The sequence below is a fragment of the Hippichthys cyanospilos genome, chromosome 20 (genome assembly GCF_059441005.1).
Source record: "Hippichthys cyanospilos isolate Australia breed blue-spotted pipefish chromosome 20, RoL_Hcya_1.0, whole genome shotgun sequence".
Classification (NCBI taxonomy): Eukaryota; Metazoa; Chordata; class Actinopteri; order Syngnathiformes; family Syngnathidae; genus Hippichthys; species Hippichthys cyanospilos.
Genome location: NC_142388.1, coordinates 10,512,504 through 10,530,546, shown reverse-complemented (window position 1 = coordinate 10,530,546; position 18,043 = coordinate 10,512,504). Strand labels below are relative to the sequence as shown.

The 18,043-nt window shown below is 39.8% G+C and overlaps 2 protein-coding genes across 3 annotated transcripts; one reads left to right on the top strand and one right to left on the bottom strand.

Annotated features, from left to right (window-relative positions):
- Positions 1 to 1,882: 1,882 nt before the first annotated feature.
- chgb (chromogranin B) lies at positions 1,883 to 8,796 on the top strand. Its single transcript, XM_088403497.1, has 7 exons — positions 1,883 to 1,989; positions 2,086 to 2,132; positions 4,090 to 4,180; positions 4,254 to 6,213; positions 6,317 to 6,413; positions 6,512 to 6,604; positions 8,291 to 8,796. Exons 1-7 carry the CDS (start codon positions 1,941 to 1,943, stop codon positions 8,366 to 8,368), a joined length of 2,415 nt encoding a protein of 804 aa, XP_088259623.1. The 5' UTR covers positions 1,883 to 1,940; the 3' UTR covers positions 8,369 to 8,796.
- On the bottom strand, positions 8,712 to 17,772 carry trmt6 (tRNA methyltransferase 6 non-catalytic subunit). Of its 2 annotated transcripts, XM_088403498.1 has the most exons (13): positions 17,691 to 17,772; positions 17,489 to 17,606; positions 17,168 to 17,301; positions 16,900 to 17,009; positions 15,836 to 15,927; positions 15,671 to 15,754; positions 15,459 to 15,583; positions 14,951 to 15,115; positions 13,271 to 13,413; positions 12,331 to 12,416; positions 10,893 to 10,995; positions 9,345 to 9,431; positions 8,712 to 9,264 (listed from the first exon to the last, which is right to left on the bottom strand). In XM_088403498.1, exons 2-13 carry the CDS (start codon positions 17,593 to 17,595, stop codon positions 9,118 to 9,120), a joined length of 1,383 nt encoding a protein of 460 aa, XP_088259624.1. In that variant the 5' UTR covers positions 17,596 to 17,606; positions 17,691 to 17,772; the 3' UTR covers positions 8,712 to 9,117. The 2 variants fall into 2 exon arrangements, with proteins under 2 accessions (XP_088259624.1, XP_088259625.1); XM_088403499.1 differs by having other exon boundaries at positions 17,489 to 17,738.
- Positions 17,773 to 18,043: the final 271 nt, after the last annotated feature.

Below are 18,043 nucleotides of genomic sequence, written 5' to 3'. Positions count from 1 at the left end.
TGCTAGGGGTAGGGATCGGGCCGGTTGGTTTATATTCAAAGTTCAGTTCACTACGGCCTTCCTGTGTGGAGTTTGCATGTTCTCCCAGTGCCCGTGTAGGTTCTCTCCAGCAAAATGGATGGATTATTGGATTAAATGAGCACTAATATATAGATATATATATATATATATATATATATATATATATATATATATATATATATATATATATATATATATATATATATATATATATTCACACACACTGTTCACTCGCTATTTTGCATTCCATCTTTTGCGCTCTTTATTTTTTGTAAAAAAAAAAAAAAAAAAAAAAAAAAAAAGCTTTAAGCAGAGAGACGTGCTTTGAAACTGATATGTTGTACTGTTGAAAACAGGTCAAGTGATTGTTCAGTGATTTCATATCAGTGCTATTGATCCGGTGTTTCATTAACCTCCAGGAGAGACCGTCCTGTGTTAAAACCCCCAGATGAATTATTGACGTGGAAGCTAATGTTTGGTTGAAAATTATCTGAAACTTCTTTAGCTACATCTGTGCCAATATGAAAGCAGTTGTAATTTGTACAATTAACATCTGTTTTGAGTATTGCAGTTCGCTTACCCAGAGCTAGTACATGGGCGATTAAACAGCAAACAAAGCATAATAAACTGGGTGCTAATGATATGAAAAATGTAAATCCATACTTTTCTGTCATCTGTAAAGGGTATGGGAATGGGGTGTTTTTTTTGGCCTTATTTTGTGAAGTTATTTATTTAAAAAGATACAGTAGACATTGTGTATTATATGGTGCCCCCCCTCCCCCCCAGTACGTAACTTTAATGAATTTAACTTGAAAAACTATTATTATACTATTATTATATTGAAGTAATTAAATTGAAACAGGGCGGCACGGTGGAAGCCTGGTTAGCATGTCTGCCTCACACTTCAGAGGTCAATTCTAGCTTGCCCCAGCTGGGTCTTCTCTCATATTCAGAAAATGTGCATGGTATGTGTATTGGAGACTCCAAATTGCCCTTAGGTATGATTTTGAGTGTTAATGGTTGTAAGTCTCTGTGTCCAAGGTGTCCCCCACCCACTGCCCATAGACAGGTGGGATAGGCACCAGCACCTAGTGAGGATAAGCGGCTATAGAAAAGGGATGGAATAAATTCATCAATACACTCTTTCAATATCTATCTATCTATCTATCTATCTATCTATCTATCTATCTATCTATCTATCTATCTCTCTCTCTCTCTCTCTCTCTCTCTCTCTCTCTCTCTCTCTATATATATATATATATATATATATATATATATATATATATATATATATATATATATATATATATATATATATATACACACATATTTTACACCTTTACATATTATGATTGCACTGTATATTTGAAATGCATCCAATACTTGCAATTTTGCTCTTATCTAATGTTTTGTCGATGTAAAAAGATGATTGTGTTTTTTTATTTATTTTAGCGTGGTCCTGAATCATGAATAAAAACACTTTTAAAGTGAATGTCATACTGTAAGCTTCACAATGTATGCAATCATTCCGGTTCCAACGCTATCTTATAGGAACGGAGCTAAAACGAGGGTCTGATAATGAAGTTTGTAGAGTGTGTGATTGCCAATCATCGTCACGCCTTTGGGCGGCTCGAAGCATTAACCCCCCACCCGGGGACAACCATCCTGTTCCTTTCAATAATGTTTAGACCATCACCTGTGTGATGGTTAATTTCATCCACGGGAGAAGACATAGAAAAGGAGTTGTTGCTGTTTAGCCCTGCAGGTCTAATGAGTCATGACACGAGCATCCCCTCCCACGCTCTTTGGCTGTCTCTCCATCCTCCTCCATTCCGAGCGCCTTTATATTGGAGGTGTTTCTCCCCATCCAGCAGTCGCATCCCTCCCGCTGCATTGGGAGGCATACCAGACTCCACAAGATGACTACTACTACTCTTTTTCTGCTACTTGGGTTCGCTGTCATTTTAGGTGAGTTCAGCACCATGGACAGTGACTCTCTGCACTTTTCTCTGCTTTGTTGTATTCTTTTCATTTATACGTGAGCAATGTTTGTCTCCCATGCAGGGAATGAAGCATTTCCAGTAGGGAAGCCTGGTCAAAGAGAGGATGTGGTAAGTCTTTGTACTATATTAAATCACTATGCATGCATAAGACACAGTTATATATATACTGTACTTTATTGTGCGTGCAGAAAAGAACCACATGCGATCATAATCGTTTATGCACATAACATTACTGTGCATGAGGGAACTCACATAGGAAACAATGTGTTCCTCTGAAGGAATTAATGTTATTTAAAAAAATGGTTGTTGTGAAAGTGTTAAAAAAGAACCATTATTCAGGAAACAGGCTACACAGATTTGTATCACTAATATAAGTGCGAAAAGATGTTAAGACGACCTAATAACATCACTCACTCTGTTCATGTCCGTTCGAGCGGCACCTAAGAAAATGGAGAAAGTGATATTGCGCCTATTCCTCACTGTCTTACAAATGTAAAAGGATGTCTATTGGAGAAAACATTTAAAGAAGCTGAGAGACTATGTTATTAACTCTTTCAGTGCCAAGCAATAGCCAACCAACCTGCCAGCCGATTTTGAGCATTTTGACGCATTTTTCAAGTCCGACGGAATACTTTATTGTATGATCATGTAGACATTGATGACACCATATGAAAGATTGGATTCCATTCCTTACATAGGAAAAGAAAATAAGATTCTACCTTATTCCGTTTTTTAGTAATCACGGTCTGAAAATCAATTTGAAGTCATACCAAGCTATTTTGGACAAAATGAGACACTTTGACACAAATATTTTTTTAGTAGCATCTGAAACATATAAAAAGTCCTTGCCTTTGATAAAACATAAACATGAAAATGCGTTTTTGATGCGTATGTATTTAACTACATTTTAACAGTGCTCGATTGGTATACAATTAAGAGGAGCGCTGGGCACGAGTGTCGTATCCATTCATTAAAAAAAAAAAAAAAAGTATTTTACATGACGAACATTCTCGTTCCTGACACCGAAAGAGTTCAATATTGCAGTTCACAAGCGCCCCAGGCACTTCAGAGTAAATCTAATTTAATGCGTTTTGTGACAGGAAAAAAAAATCGATTTTTGTTTTCAAATTAAGAGCAATTTAACTGTAACCTGAAGCTACTTATTGCTAAAATGTGTCACAGTGACAACTTTGCAAAATCTTGTATGGCTTTATTTTGTTCATTTCTATATAGATGTGCATTGTCATTAGTGACACAATTTCCCATCAGATGAGACAAAAATAAAAACGATGGTGTTATACGATTCCATTTTCTGATATTGCTATATACCTACGTATAATATACCTGTTACTGTATATGACAGTGACACACAAGCCAAAGGCAGATCATTGCATGCGCCAAGAAGCCGAGTCGATTATCTCCAAGACTAAAGGCTCGTACTGGATAATTTCTTAGTCTGCATTAATTTCTGATAATAATTGTGATTATTAACATCAACTGTCAGATCGGCTTAATGCCAGAAAAATTCATTTGCGCGCCATCCTAATAAAAATGACTTTTGTTACTCCCACTGTGTCCATAATGAACTCTAAATTTCAGCAATTAGAACGCACTTGAGGAATTATATCAAAAATAATATCCGCTAATCTTATGCAAAACATTTAAAATGATCAAAAATGAAAAACAATTAAAAGGCTATATGAGGAAAAAGCAATTGAAAGTGGCAAAGGCTTTTTTCAAAGAAAAAAAATGTTTTCCCTTGAGTTTTTTTTTAAACATACATTAAAGGATGATTTTTGTAAAGGAAATGTTTATTTGTATCATGATGACTTTTCTTTAAAAATACAACTCATCTTAATGTGACAAACCTAATAGAAGTTCTTCCTAAAAAAGAAACACTTTATTATCGTCATAGTTTCTCCCTCAAAAATCATCACACTATAATTTTAATAATAAATGGCATATCCTTCCAAAAGGTATCTAGATGCAAAGGGCTAAGAAAACTTCCTTGGCAGAGTACTGAGCATATAGCATAAAATCAAAACAAACCTTATTTCTTCTTCAGGTGACAAGATGTTTGGTGGAGGTTCTCTCCAAAGCGCTCTCTCAACCGGACGCCCATCTGGATCAAGAGTGCAAGGACATTCTCCAAGCAGGTTTGTGCCATGTTACATTAGTTCAGGTTAAAAAAAAAAAAAAACAGAACATGAACATTTTGTCTTGTTGCAGGAATTAAACATGCGCCGCCGGACAAAAAGAGCAACGAGGCGACCTTTGAAGAGCAGGCCACAGATCATCCACAAGAATCCAAGGACAAGGATACACAAGACATTCAAGAACTCCTGGGGTCTGTGGAACCCAACCAGGAGACCCCAAAGAGCGAAGACAACCAAGAATCTTGGAGTCTAGAGAAAAGACAACAGGAAAACGGCGGTGAGGAAGAAGAGGGGGAACGGGAGAAGAGAAGCAACTGGAGGACGGGAAGGTTCCACCAGAAGCCCAAACGAGGCGAGTCCAAAGAGGAGGATGGGGATGAAGAACGCAGTCAGGAGTCCTGGGATTTGGGCCAAGCGGAGCCCGACAAGCGCTTTTGGAAGCCCTCACATCAATACCACCAGGAGAAGACATTCCACAAACGGGGAGATGGGGAGGAGGAGGACTATGATCGAAGCCAGGAATCGTGGGGGCTAAATAATGAGAGAGACAAGAGGGAATGGAGGGCTGGGAGATACCATCAGAGGAGACACAGGAGGGATGAAGAGCTACCCGAGGAACCCAAAGAAGAACCAGATGAGGAACGAAGTCAAGAATCGTGGGATTTTGACACTGGTAGAGATAAGAAAGACTGGAGGCCTGGGAGATATCATCAAAGGAGACATAAGCGTGATGAGGAACTGTCCGACGAACCTAGAGAGGAACCAGAAGATCAACGCAGCCAGGAGTCGTGGGGGCTTGACGATGAGAAAGACAAGAGGGAATGGAGGGTTGGAAGATACCACCAAAGGAGACACAAGAGGGATGAAGAATTTTCAGAGGATCTGGATGGGGAACGTAGCCAGGAGTCGTGGGGGCTTGACGACGAGAAAGACAAGAGGGAATGGAGGGTTGGAAGATACCACCAAAGGAGACACAAGAAGGATGAAGAATTTTCAGAGGATCTGAATGGGGAACGTAGCCAGGAATCTTGGGACTTTGACACCGACAGATATAAGAGAGAATGGAGACCAGGGAGATATCACCAAAGAAGACATAAGCGGGATGAAGAACTCTCAGAAGAACCAGATGAGGAACGCAGTCAGGAATCCTGGGATTTTGACACTGGGAGAGATAAAAAGGACTGGAGGCCTGGGAGATTCCATCAAAGGAGACACAAACGAGATGAGGAAACAGATGATGCAGATGATGAACGTAGCCAGGAATCTTGGGATTTTGATACTGAGAGATACAAGAGGGACTGGAGACCAGGAAGATACCACCAGAGGAGGCACAAACGTGACGAGGAATTATCAGAGGATCCGGATGAGGAACGCAGCCAGGAATACTGGGATTTTGACACTGACAGATACAAGAGGGACTGGAGACCTGGGAGATATCACCAGAGGAGACACAGGCGAGACGAAGAACTCTCTGAGAATCCAGATGAGGAACGCAGCCAGGAATATTGGGATTTTGTCACTGACAGATACAAGAGAGACTGGAGACCGGGTAGATACCACCAGAGGAGACACAAGAGAGATGAGGAAACGTCAGAGGATCCAGATGAGGAACGTAGCCAGGAATCTTGGGATTTTGACGGCAACAGATACAAGAGGGACTGGAGACCTGGGAGATACCACCAGAGGAGACACAAGCGAGACGAGGAACTCTCAGAGGAAGCCCGGGAGGAACCCTATGATGAACGTAGCCAGGAATCCTGGGACTTTGATAAAGAGAAGAAAGCCTGGAAACCTTGGAGATACTATCAGAAGAAGCCCAAACATGACGAAGAACTCCCAGCGCAGAAGAAAGAGGAATTAGACGGAGACCGCAGTCAGGAGTACTGGAGCTTTGACAAGAGACATGATGAAGACAAGCCATCACATCATTACAGCCAGAAGAATAAATACCAAAACCAGGGTGAGGAGCTGTTTGACGATGAAGACCTGAGGGATGATTCTGACAATCCAGAGGACAGAAGTGAAGTTCTGAGGTATATAATCCTTCAACCAGATCACAAGGAAAAGTTCTCAGAAGGTGTAGACATGAAGGCTTACTGGTCCTGCTCAAGTCTAACTGGGTGGTTGTTTTTACAGGTCTCTGGCTGAGAAACGAAACCCGTGGATCTACAGGGCCTACTATCATCCCGCCTGGTTCAAAAGGAATCCAGAAGACCATGTTGCCATAAACAAGGTAGACCAGATGTTCACAGAGAAGTGTCAGAGCAGTTCAGTTCCAGATGTCCAGGATCAAGACTTTGGAATGCGGTTTTAACTTTTGAATGTATGCAGATGGATGAGGCGGCCAAGTTGCTGAGTCACAAGATCAACCAGCTCGCCGATCAAGATGGACACATGAAACCGAGGAAGCTCACGCCGCATGAGGTTCGTCAAAGGCCGTTTATAAACATTACAAACACTGATTGGACTTTAAAATTATTCAGCGTTAGGAAAAAGTTGTAGCTGAAAACTGAAATAATACGTAAATTTCTTTGTTTAAAGGGACAGTGTGTAAGATTTAGATTCGTTTTTCATTGAAAAGGAATACATAAATGATTGTAAATTTTAAAAACTTGCAAATGAATGTGTTCTCAATGACCAACAAAATGTTTTAAATATAAGTATAGGTTTAGTTATTAAATTATATTGCATGGGGTGGTGGAACTTCTCCGGAGGCGGCCATGTTTGTTATAGCTACGGACAATGGTAAATGCAGCACCTTCTGCTGTCCGTAATGAAAAACGGTCTAAATCTTACACGCTATCCCTTTAAGCATCTGTGGTTAGGCTAGTGCGTCTCAATTATGTTTTGCCAAACACCCCCTAGACTAGAGAAAGTGAAAACCGTTCACGCCCCCCCATTGACTATAGATTATCTATAAAAATTGTATAAGTATACCTGAACCTGTATCCTTTTTAACATTACAAAAGAAAAAAGTAAAAAAGCAATATAAATCAACTTTCAACAACTGTTAATTTTACAGCATATATATGGGTTACAGCTTAGTCTAAATCAGAAAAAAAATAACCAAATGCATCAAAGTGCCTGTAACTAAAAATAATTATCATTTAAAAAAAAATTCTGACTTTATTGCATTTACACTTCACATTACAAAAACAAAGCCTTTTGCCTGCGGTCATCCGTGCCCCATACTATTTGAGGAGCACTGGATTATCTGGGTGTTGTTGCAACATTCTACAGTGGGAAAATGAGCAGACAGAGTTTGATAACGTGATGTTCTGTGGGTAAACTATGTTCCATCTCATGCTCGTTGACCCACTAAAGCCGCAAAGCACACCCAGTCGCTCCCCCACAAACTCGCTGGGGGGAGAGGGCAGCTCATTATGGAAATGTCCATTCCATACAGACATGCTGGAAGCTTGCCGTATGAGTGCACATCAACAACTTGGCTCAGGACGAACAACACTACTAATATTCAACAGTAGAACGTAGGCACCGTAGTGCAGCCTGCATTTTTTTTTTATTTCTTTTTTTTCCACAGCAAATTATTCCTTCAATGGCTGCAGGCAGAGCAGGTTTTTTTTTTTTTTTTTTTATCTGGCGCGGCTTTTTCCTTGCCAAGCTTGACGCACCGTAACGACCTCCCGGGGCCATCAAAGTCATCACGTCTCCATTAAAACGCAAGCAGTGGCTCCCATGCACGATGCAGAGCAAAACGAACATTTAAAACCAAAGTAAATGGCTTGTACCACCATATGCCAAACATAGTAGGCTTGATTTTATTCGCTGACTTGTGGAATTGCTTGGATTGTTTTTTTTTTGGCAGTGCTGTTATTTTTAAAGGCCAGATTAGTCACACTTTAGAGGGCTTTTCCCATGATTGCTCCCCTAAAGAATAATTTGGTAATTCAACCCATCAAACGCATGTTTCACATAGCATAACATGAAATTTGGTAGGATTGTCTGAAACGATTAGAGCCACAAAAAAACAAACAAACAAAAAAAAAATTGTTGACCGCTATCAAATATAAGCGTGTATGTCTAGACCAAACAAGGCCCTGAGAAATTTATAGATCCAATAACTACTCTTGTCAAACTGTGTTTTGGCAGGAACAAGCACTGGAAGACCTGGCGGCAATGGACGCGGAGATGAAGAAAATCGCTGGAAAGGTGCATGATAAAGAATGAGCTATTAGAGATTACATTGAAACGAAAATGTTGTTTGTTACGTGTACCAAGGTAAAGTGCATAAAAAGTAAAATCCCAACCGTGAAGCCTTGCTTAAAATAACTAATGACCCTATTATTCTATTTGTGCTATTTGTATGTGACATTCTGAACGCGCGCATGGGAATGTTTTTTGATGTTTATATATAGAAATCGTCCAGTATTGAATGATGTAGTTGTCCTTTCAAGTGTTTGTGCTCAATAAAAGAGTTATTCTAGGAACAAATACAGTTTTAATCCTTTGCAGTCCCATTTCAACACATTTACTAAGGATGAGAATGCTTAATAATGATGGAGTATTGTGATACTGTTGGAGTAGCATTTTATGACAAATTAAATGCAAAAGTCTTTCAATTCATTTAAGTGAAAATAAATGTGTTCTAAATTGTACACTTTGGACTCTTCTGCCTTGTCTTTGTGCCATTTGTGCACGCATGGCCGCAAAAACGAGGTGCTTGAATGTGAACGTTAGAATGTGTTGTAATTCTGTGAAGATTCAGTCATAATTTTGCAAAAACTAAAATATACACAGTAAAAAGTAATAAAACAAAAAGCTGACCGAAACGTCAGACAAAAAAACAAGGGGGCGTCTGTTTTGAGACTTTTCCTTGTGTAACTGCCTAGACGGGTTTGTGATGAATCCAAACAGACATTCCCGTCATCCCTGTGGCTGATGTGACCCGAAACCCAATTGGCGAGGTCTTGAGCCCTTCAGCTTTCTGTTACTTTCTGTTTTTTTGGCTCTGGTTCTTCTGAGTTAGTCCGTTCCGACCTCTCTGTCTCCACGGTGATGCCTGAGAGGATATAGCCGCCTCCGCCACTCATCAGCAGCATGGGATGCGTCCTGTTGGGCAGTACCTGAGGGGACAAAACTCCAGTCAGGATGCATTACGGGTATGACGAGATCTTGAGGGTAACGCTGCGCGGCAGTATGTGACCTGATAATGCCGCAGCCAGGTGTCAGTGAGGCGGAGGTTGACGGTGCCGCCTTGCTCCTTTAGTTTGGTGAAGCACTCGACTAACGGCTGCAGAGAAAACGGCAACATGGATGGAGTGAGGTTCCCGAAGCCGGCAAAGCTAGCACGCCAAGATATCGGCAACACGAAGCGGTAAAAATCCCACAGTTTACATATACAGTGATCCCTCGCTCTATCGCGGTTCATATTTCACGGCTTCGCTGCTTCACGAAATTTTTTTACAGTGTGGATATTTTTTACAGCGCATTGTGCTCTGAATTCTGATTGGCTCAGGGGCTTTACTGTTGTCTGGAAATGAAATATTGACGCTGTACTGTATTGGTTTTTCACTTGTCAATTTATCACAAAAGGCAAAAGGATCCAAAAGCTCACTTTCGTCTCTCTTGTGTCTCTCCAGTAACTGCCTGTGTGCGCACACGTTAAGAACGTGCGAGTAAGCACATTGATTGACACCTTGGTCTCTGGGAGCCGATCATGTGACTCGTAGGCGTGCTGAAAGCAAACGCACACACTAATGTAGGCACACAGACAGTAACGGAGAAATGCGCAGCTTTGGAAATCTGACTTTTACCTAGATTTCTTTTGTCATAAATTAAAATTTAAAGTGTATTAGGCTTCACATGAATTCGATGTCTGGGCATATGCGTTTATAAAAATCTTCTTGCTCAGAAAAAGAAAGAGCGCCAACAACTACCCATAACAATACGCCTTCAGTAGAAAGAGACCCTAAAGCGGAGCGGCACAGCTGGGACTGTGAAATACGTGAATGACAATGTTTCCAACCTTGTATTACTATATTAAAATGATTGTTTTAAATACATTTTGGGCTATAAAATATATTGTATATTGCATTGTAAAATATTTTAAAAAATAAAGCTGACTAATTCACCGATTTCACTTTGCGCGTATTTTTGCAACAAAACCCCCCGCGATAAACGAGGGATCACTGTATGTAGACGCAGGGCGAAGTGAACGGAGTGAGGTTCCCAAGGCTGACGAAATTAGCGTGCCAAGACATGCAACCCAACACTTAAAAAAGTATTGTGGGGCAAAGTGAATGGCATAAGGTTTTCACAATTGACAAAGGTAGCATGTTCAAACATAAACACTAACTCCCCATAAAGCATAGCATGTAAAAATAAAGCGAGAAAGATGTAAGAGTCTCCAGGCTGGCAAATTTAACATTGTTGCGTTGACGCTGACACAATGGTCAACAAGTAGTTGTTTAGAACACATTACATTGCATTTGGCTTGTGAGTATTTGAACATAAAGAGCTTTCAAGATCCGCCTACTATTCTTCTTAATGTCTGTTTTAAAGCTAGAGCATATTAGTATTGAATTGATAATACATTTGTTCCCATTTAATTTTCTTGCAGATTAAAGCCGTTTTCTTTGTTATTTTCCTGCTGCCGAAAGCTCATTTCCCAAAAGGTCTAGCAGTAATAAAACCTGCCTTAAATAATGACTCTTGTTCAGTGGAATTATCGTAAAATTTGTTTTGAGCTTACCTCCTTATACTGCGAGTAAACCACAAAGGGCCTGGAGGGAGACAAGAACCTGAGCAGGCACAACAGGACGGGACATGGGTGGAAGCGAGAGGCGATGACCAATCTGTGGAGGCAAAACAAGATGAGCCAAGCAAAAGATGAATTGCGCCATCGATACATCATTATTGGAAATGCCGTCATTTTGCCTAATACGAAAAGCTTGTGATTTAGTTGGGACACAGTAGGAGCGGTGTAAAGACGTTGATGATATAGCCGCTATAAAGAAGAAGAAGACTCAATAAGTCAACACCCATGTGACATTTCATCAATCATCAGAAGCCTGTGCCTCACAAATAACCGTCTTTGTGTATATATAGCAAGACTGCACTCTTGGGGAAAGTGGATGGAGTTAGGTTCCTGGGGTTAGCATACATCTAGAGTACCGTATTTTCCGCACTATCAGGCGCACTTAAAAGCCTTAATTTTTTTTAAAAAGCTGATGGTGCGCATAATATACAGTATGGATCAATATTGACATTGGGGTTGGTAGATGGGGAATGAACTGATAAAGTAAGCGTTACCTGTTTCTTTTGTGTGTTTACAGTTGAACAAGGTTGTTCATATTAACATTGAGTTAATATGCTATTGAGTTTTGAGTTATTATTGTTATTACTTTGAGTATTATTATATGGTGATTGAAAAGGTTTTAAAATATGTCATTAATTGAGGGTAATTCAGTTATATGATTGATTTAATCTATGCAATTTGTGTACTTTCAGTAAGATACAGTGTATATCATTTTTGCAATAGGGACTTACCCGAGTTATGTTTGGTGTCATTTTTACAATATAAATGAGTGAGAGCTGTTCTACTGACAAAACTAAAGAGTTAAATTCATCTGCTGCTTGGTGTCTGCTTACAGTACCTAGGGAGAAGCCAATTGAACATCTAGGAAGGATAGAACATTGGGTTATTAATAAAATATATATATATTTTTGTACATTTTCTTTTATTTATATTACATTGTGAAAATACTCATGATGTCAATAAAGCATCAGGGGGGGATTGACCGGTTTGTAATAAGGAGGCATGCAATTTGCAATTTCTAAACTTCAGTATTGCTGAAAAGTAACAAATATGTTGTCAACTATTCGTGGTCGAATTGAATATATTGCTGAATAAAAAGGGCGCTTTGGCTGAAATGTTTTTTTTTGTCTTGTTTCTGTAAAAATTTGCAGGGGGGGATCCTTGCAAAATTTGCTTTCTAAAAGGAGTCCCTGACTCCAAAAAGTTTAGATCCCAACAGATTTCAGGAAAACAAAAGAAGTGATGTTATTTGTGCTGGCAAAGTTATGGTACATCTTTGGTCCTGTAACATTAAAATGTAAGTAGTTGTTGCAGATATAAGAAACAAAAGAAGATTAATAATCAAAACCCATTGTTTAAAAATGACACTTACCCATCTGCATTCTTGCCCACTAACTGCGCCGCTGCCGCCTCTAGCTTCTTGCGCTTCTCCTCTTGCTTCACTCTCTTGAGCTGAGCCTGAAACATTTAAGGAGCCTTAAAGTGAAAAGTCAACTTTTTGGGGCTTTCAACCATGTTACAATAAGGATTTCTCACCCTAAACAACCCCAAAGTGTTTTTTTCTGCATTTATTTATGCAATTTATTAATTCGAAGCATTCTGCACTCTCACAATGGCCCCGCCCAAGGAGATAAACAAAAACTTATAACGACACCACACGCGCGAGAGTAAATACAACCCGACCACATCCACATCTTTTGGTTTTGGTTCTGCGTTGAGTTGAGGAGGAAAGATATTTGCACCAAGTCGGTCAAGTAAGCAGAATTGTTTCACTTATTATTTGCAACGTTTTACAGTAGAAAATGCCAAAGTGGCGAAAATGTGTGTTTGGAAGCACACAGCATGACAATTATTGTCAGTCACCCGCAAGCGGAACGCTTGTTATGAATACTAGGTTCCCATGGGGACCAATTTGATAGGAGGATGTGTGAGTGTGATCTATAGACACTGTTTTGCATTTTAATATCTGAATTTGGCTCCTTCATTCACTCAGCGACTCTCGTGAGATTAAGCGGTCAAGATGATGGCAGGATGTATATTTCGTGGCTGGCGGCATTGAACAACATCAGAAATAGGATGTAGCAGCCGGTAAGAAGCGCAACTTGCCAAAGAGACATTTACCTTCCTGGTTAGAAATGTTAGGATCGTAACGCTAATATTTAATAAGATACGGAAATTATAACACCAATCTGCCAAAAGCAATTTGTATGCAAATATTTAACTGTTGACAGTGTAAAACTATCATGATCTAAGTCCTTTAAAATACCATTATGACCATCAACCTTTTACTCATACCCAGTCGGTTGACATACCTTCACTTCTTTACCACGTTCGTGTTCGTCATCTGCGCTTTGTTCCACACTGACATTTGTCTCCATGTTCTCTGTCTGCTCAGGGGTGTCATTTTCCCCCACCTTGGACCGCCCCTCCACGGCCACATTGGGATGAGCTGCCTCTGAAAAGTTGTATCCACAGACATACTTAACACAAACTAAAAAGAGTAAATGGTATAAATTGCCCAGGGTGTAAAAGTTTATACATCTGTATGACTGTGACTAGCAATTATTCCTCAAGTGACATTTGCTTTGGCAGAGTGGATGGGGCAAGCTTCTCCTGAGCTGTCAAAAATTTGCACGTTCTCCTGTTAATTGTCCGATACATGCATATTTTTAAATCAGACTAGGTGAAAGTTGATTGAGTGAGCAGCTACGTTTCTTTTAATTACACACCTGAAAAATGTAAGCCAAGCAAAAGTTGGCATGTCAAAATGTCTGCAACCTTGTAAAGTCTACATATTTCTATAGTGTAAATGGCTTCAACAGACTGGAGGGAAAGTACATAAATTGAGTGAGACATCTCTGTTGAAGGAGTTAGTGCATTACTACATATGTGCCCTTGTTACTTAAATGCTACATAAGTAAATATACATTGTAAAAAAGCAATGCATACTTTTACCTGAGGGCAGTGGTTTGCAAAGCCTTTTTTTTTGGGGGGGGGGCTTAAAACTGGCACGTGTCGATATCCAGATTGACAATATATTGTGAGCCTAAAAGTCATGGTAATTTCAAACCATCCAAATTCGTCAAAACCAGATACGTTCTTTTTATTCCTGTGTCGTCTGCCTTAAAGGGGAACTGCACTGTGCAGCGGAAGCCTCCTCTCATTGAGTATCATACGTTAGTCCTTTTCATCCGCAGCAGCCAATCACATTACAGCTGCAGTCAACCATGTTCATCTTCGCCAGCTTACTGCTGCGGGTAACATGGTGAACATGCTATAATATGCTACTTTCGCGGAGCGTTTTATGTGATGAGAAATTGTTGCGCGAAACCCCCCTTTTGGTCACTGAAGGTTTGTTTTGATTTAAGTTACAGCTTTTTCATATGTCATGGTAGATGTTTGTTATAGTAAGAAATTGTGCATTATATAGTTTGTTTAGAAAAAAAAATTTTAAAGTGGAGGGGAAAAAGGCTATTTAACAAAAACATTTTAAAATGACATATTTTAGAACTGTAATGTGAATATTATGACACCGTGATATTTTTGCTAAAGATTATAATACGGTTAGAATATGATTTCATCCCATTCCTACTGGGTAAAATGAACTACATCTGCATTTGGCAACTGCAAAAACCGCAGAGATCTAAGGAACTAAGGAAATCCAAATAAATTACAATAACAAAATAGCAGAAAATGTTTTTCAGAGAAGCCATGAACCACAATTTGGCATTAAGTTGTTTTCCAATCAATTTGCTCTTAATCTGAAAAGAAAAATCATCTGTTCCTATCATGACAATAAATTATATTTGCTAATCCGTGCAGTAGCTCTGTAAAAATCTCACATTCCCACTGAAAGGCCTTTGCATACCCGAGGTGGTACTCGTACCCATTTGAGAATCGTGGCTCAAGGGGAACGTGAATGTGGCTACCAAAGTGGCAAAATTAGCATATCAAAATAATGATGTGCACAAAATGTGCACCTTTACCAGTACCGGGGTCTTTCAGGCTTGTGTCCAGCGTGCCTGCGAGCAAAGCATTGACGTGACAGATGGGAAAATCATGCAGTGTGTCGTGGAAGTGAGCGGGGAAGCCAAAGTTCTCCACTCCTGCCCGGACCGGCCCACCTCCTGGGTACATTTGAATCACTGATCCGTAGCCTGAACAGGAGGAGCAGGAAAAGAAACTGGGTCATTAAACACACAGAGAAGGTTATAAAATGAGAAAGCACTTATTCTGCATTAAGAGCCACCAGATGGCGACATTTTTATTGCAATGTCATTTTTATCACGCGACCGTGAATTTGTTCAAAGTTGGACAAAATAAAGCAATTTCTGTAGGCAATTGGACATGAATGACAATGAAATGCTTTCAAGTTACTCATTACCCTTCATAAAACAGAAGTGGGGATCAGATTGTTGATGCTGGTGTACCGTGAAATGTTATCTAATGCAAAATATGTGCCTCGGGAAACACTGTTTTTGATGAAAAAAACATACTCACCTCCCATTCTTTCCATGATAGCCCCCAGCACGAGCCCAGCACATGTCTCAAACACCAGCACTTTGCTGCCAGCGTGGATGTTGGCCAAGGTCAGCATCTGCGCCAGTGTGTCGTATCGCAAGTGACTGGATCACGCACACCACACACAAACATACACATTACTCTCCCCGCTGTGCTATTCTATGGAATGGAAGCAAACAAAATAAATATACCAGATTTTTCCTGGCTCTCGACCGTGATACATAAGCGCCATGATTCGGCAGGTTGGTTTGAGAATGGTCACTGTGTTTTCATATCTGAAAAAGAAAACATCAGATCCCACTCTTAAACATACAACGTGTTTTAAATAATGTGGGAGTGACATGGCTCACGCTCACTTCTTCTTTTTCTTTTTAATGTACTTGTCCTGGGCGTATTCTGTTTTATCCCTGAAGGTGGAGCTGTTGTCTATGAGCTGCTGGATGATTTCCTGCAAAGATAACAAGCAAGATGCTGAAATACAGTACAAGTCAAAAGTTTGGAAACACCTTCTGATTCTACAAACGCATTAAGGTCAGGCAATTCCATTTATTAACTCTTCATAATGCACAGCTGTAATTTAAATGTCATACAACTCATCAAAAATTATTCACATCATAAAACTGACTGATAAAATACCAACAAGTACGGAGCGTTATTCGACAAAGACCCTAAATCAGGCATGTCCAAACCCGGTCCTCGAGGGCCGCCTATCCTGCATGTTTTTGATGTTTCCGTCATCCAATGCAGCTGATTCAAATGATCAGGTTTGTTGTCAGGATTCCGCTGAGCTTGCTGATGAGCTGATCATTTGAATCAGGTGTGTTAGGAGGACAGAAACCTCCAAAACATGCCGGATAGGCGGCCCTCGAGGACTGGGTTTGGACATGCCTGCCCTAAATAAAACATTTTGTTTTGATTAACTTTTTTTTTTTTTTGCCAAATAGTTCCATCAATATTTCTTCACTGTGTTGATGACACAAAGAATAATCAACGGGAATGTTTTAAATGATGAAAAAAACTGAATTAGAGGGTATCTCCAAACTTTTAACAGATACTATCATATATAAATAAAAGTAAGAGACCCCTGCTGGGCACGAGAACATTTCCAAAACTGCTTGCATCACGTTTGTTACGGTTTCTTTTTGTCCATAAATTTATCTGGCCCCCAAAAATATGTCTGGTTAATGCATGTTACCACTTGGGAAAAAAAATCTAGTTTTGCATCAGGAAAAATAAAGTAAATCCCAAAATAGTGATTGAATCATCTTTAACCTGATTTTTCTGAAAATATATAAATAAATTGAGATTTAAATGTTGAGGTAATATTACCCTATCTTGTCAATGTACCATACACATCAAGTAAAACAAGTTGAGGAGGGAAACAATGTTTTCATGCACATCATCGAGTTTCCATCATTACCTGACCCTTCAGGCCTTGCTCTTTGAGCGTCTCAATATCGTCCCGGGTCAGCTTCTGTGACTTGCCGTCGTCCACGATGTTCCGGTTGTCTGTACCTGCCTCCTTTATTTCTGTTGGAGAAAGTGTGGTTGTGAAGCAGCATGTGGTTCAATGCACAAGTTTTACATTCTTTGTTGTTCAAGCTCTTCTTCAAACAGCTCTTGATATTATTGTTTTTTAACCCCCTGAAAGGAAAAAAAAACAACCAAAAATACACAAATAAAACTACCAGATGCAGCACTTGGGGCATCTTTTGGTTTCGCAGGCTGCAACTGTCCTCCGGATACAATTTCAAAAGCAGTGCTGTACAAGTGACCCACAGCGTTGTCCAGGAAGAACCACTGCTTCTCAAACAACACCTTCCTGTTGTCACAAGATGGGGATATAAAGTTTAATAGCAACTTATGTCATTTCTCTTGTTGACAATACTCTAATAGGAAAACAACCAAACTGAATTAAACCACGACTAAACTCAATAATGACATACCACATGAGCTCGAAATTTAAGACTTCTGACTACAACGGTGGGGATTAAACATTTTAGACTCACTTCCTCGACTGTATTTGCACGGCTTTGTAGATCCCCCCACGCTTCAGCATTACGTAGTCTCCCTCGTTGATTTTATACTGGGAGTCGTCGTCTCCGCCGTTCGCCATTATCGATCAAGCTAGAATATTCAATATCAAAACCAGTTCGATAAACAAAAATCAAAATGATTCATGAAATTATCTGTATCGTATGTTATTCTCACATTCCCACGTGTTGTCTTTCATTTTCCGTGTCAGGACAGCGACAGCCGCTAGAAAACGTAGAATGGACTTCCGCATTTTTCCTCATTGTCTGTGGCGATTGGTCCAATTTGACTCTCGTCATCCAATAGGGTGCGTAAGCAATGTTTCTCTCTTTCAATCATTGGCGGATTGCAAGCAACGATCAGACACATACCGCCACTTACTGTACAAGAGTACTTACTGCGACTTTTTTTGGATGGCAGATAAAATAATCAAAAGCATCAAATATTTTAATAAATAGCTACTGGAATACAGTACGTATATTTCTCAGTGGTTTGACCCGTAATAATGAAAATGAATTTGACCTTAAATC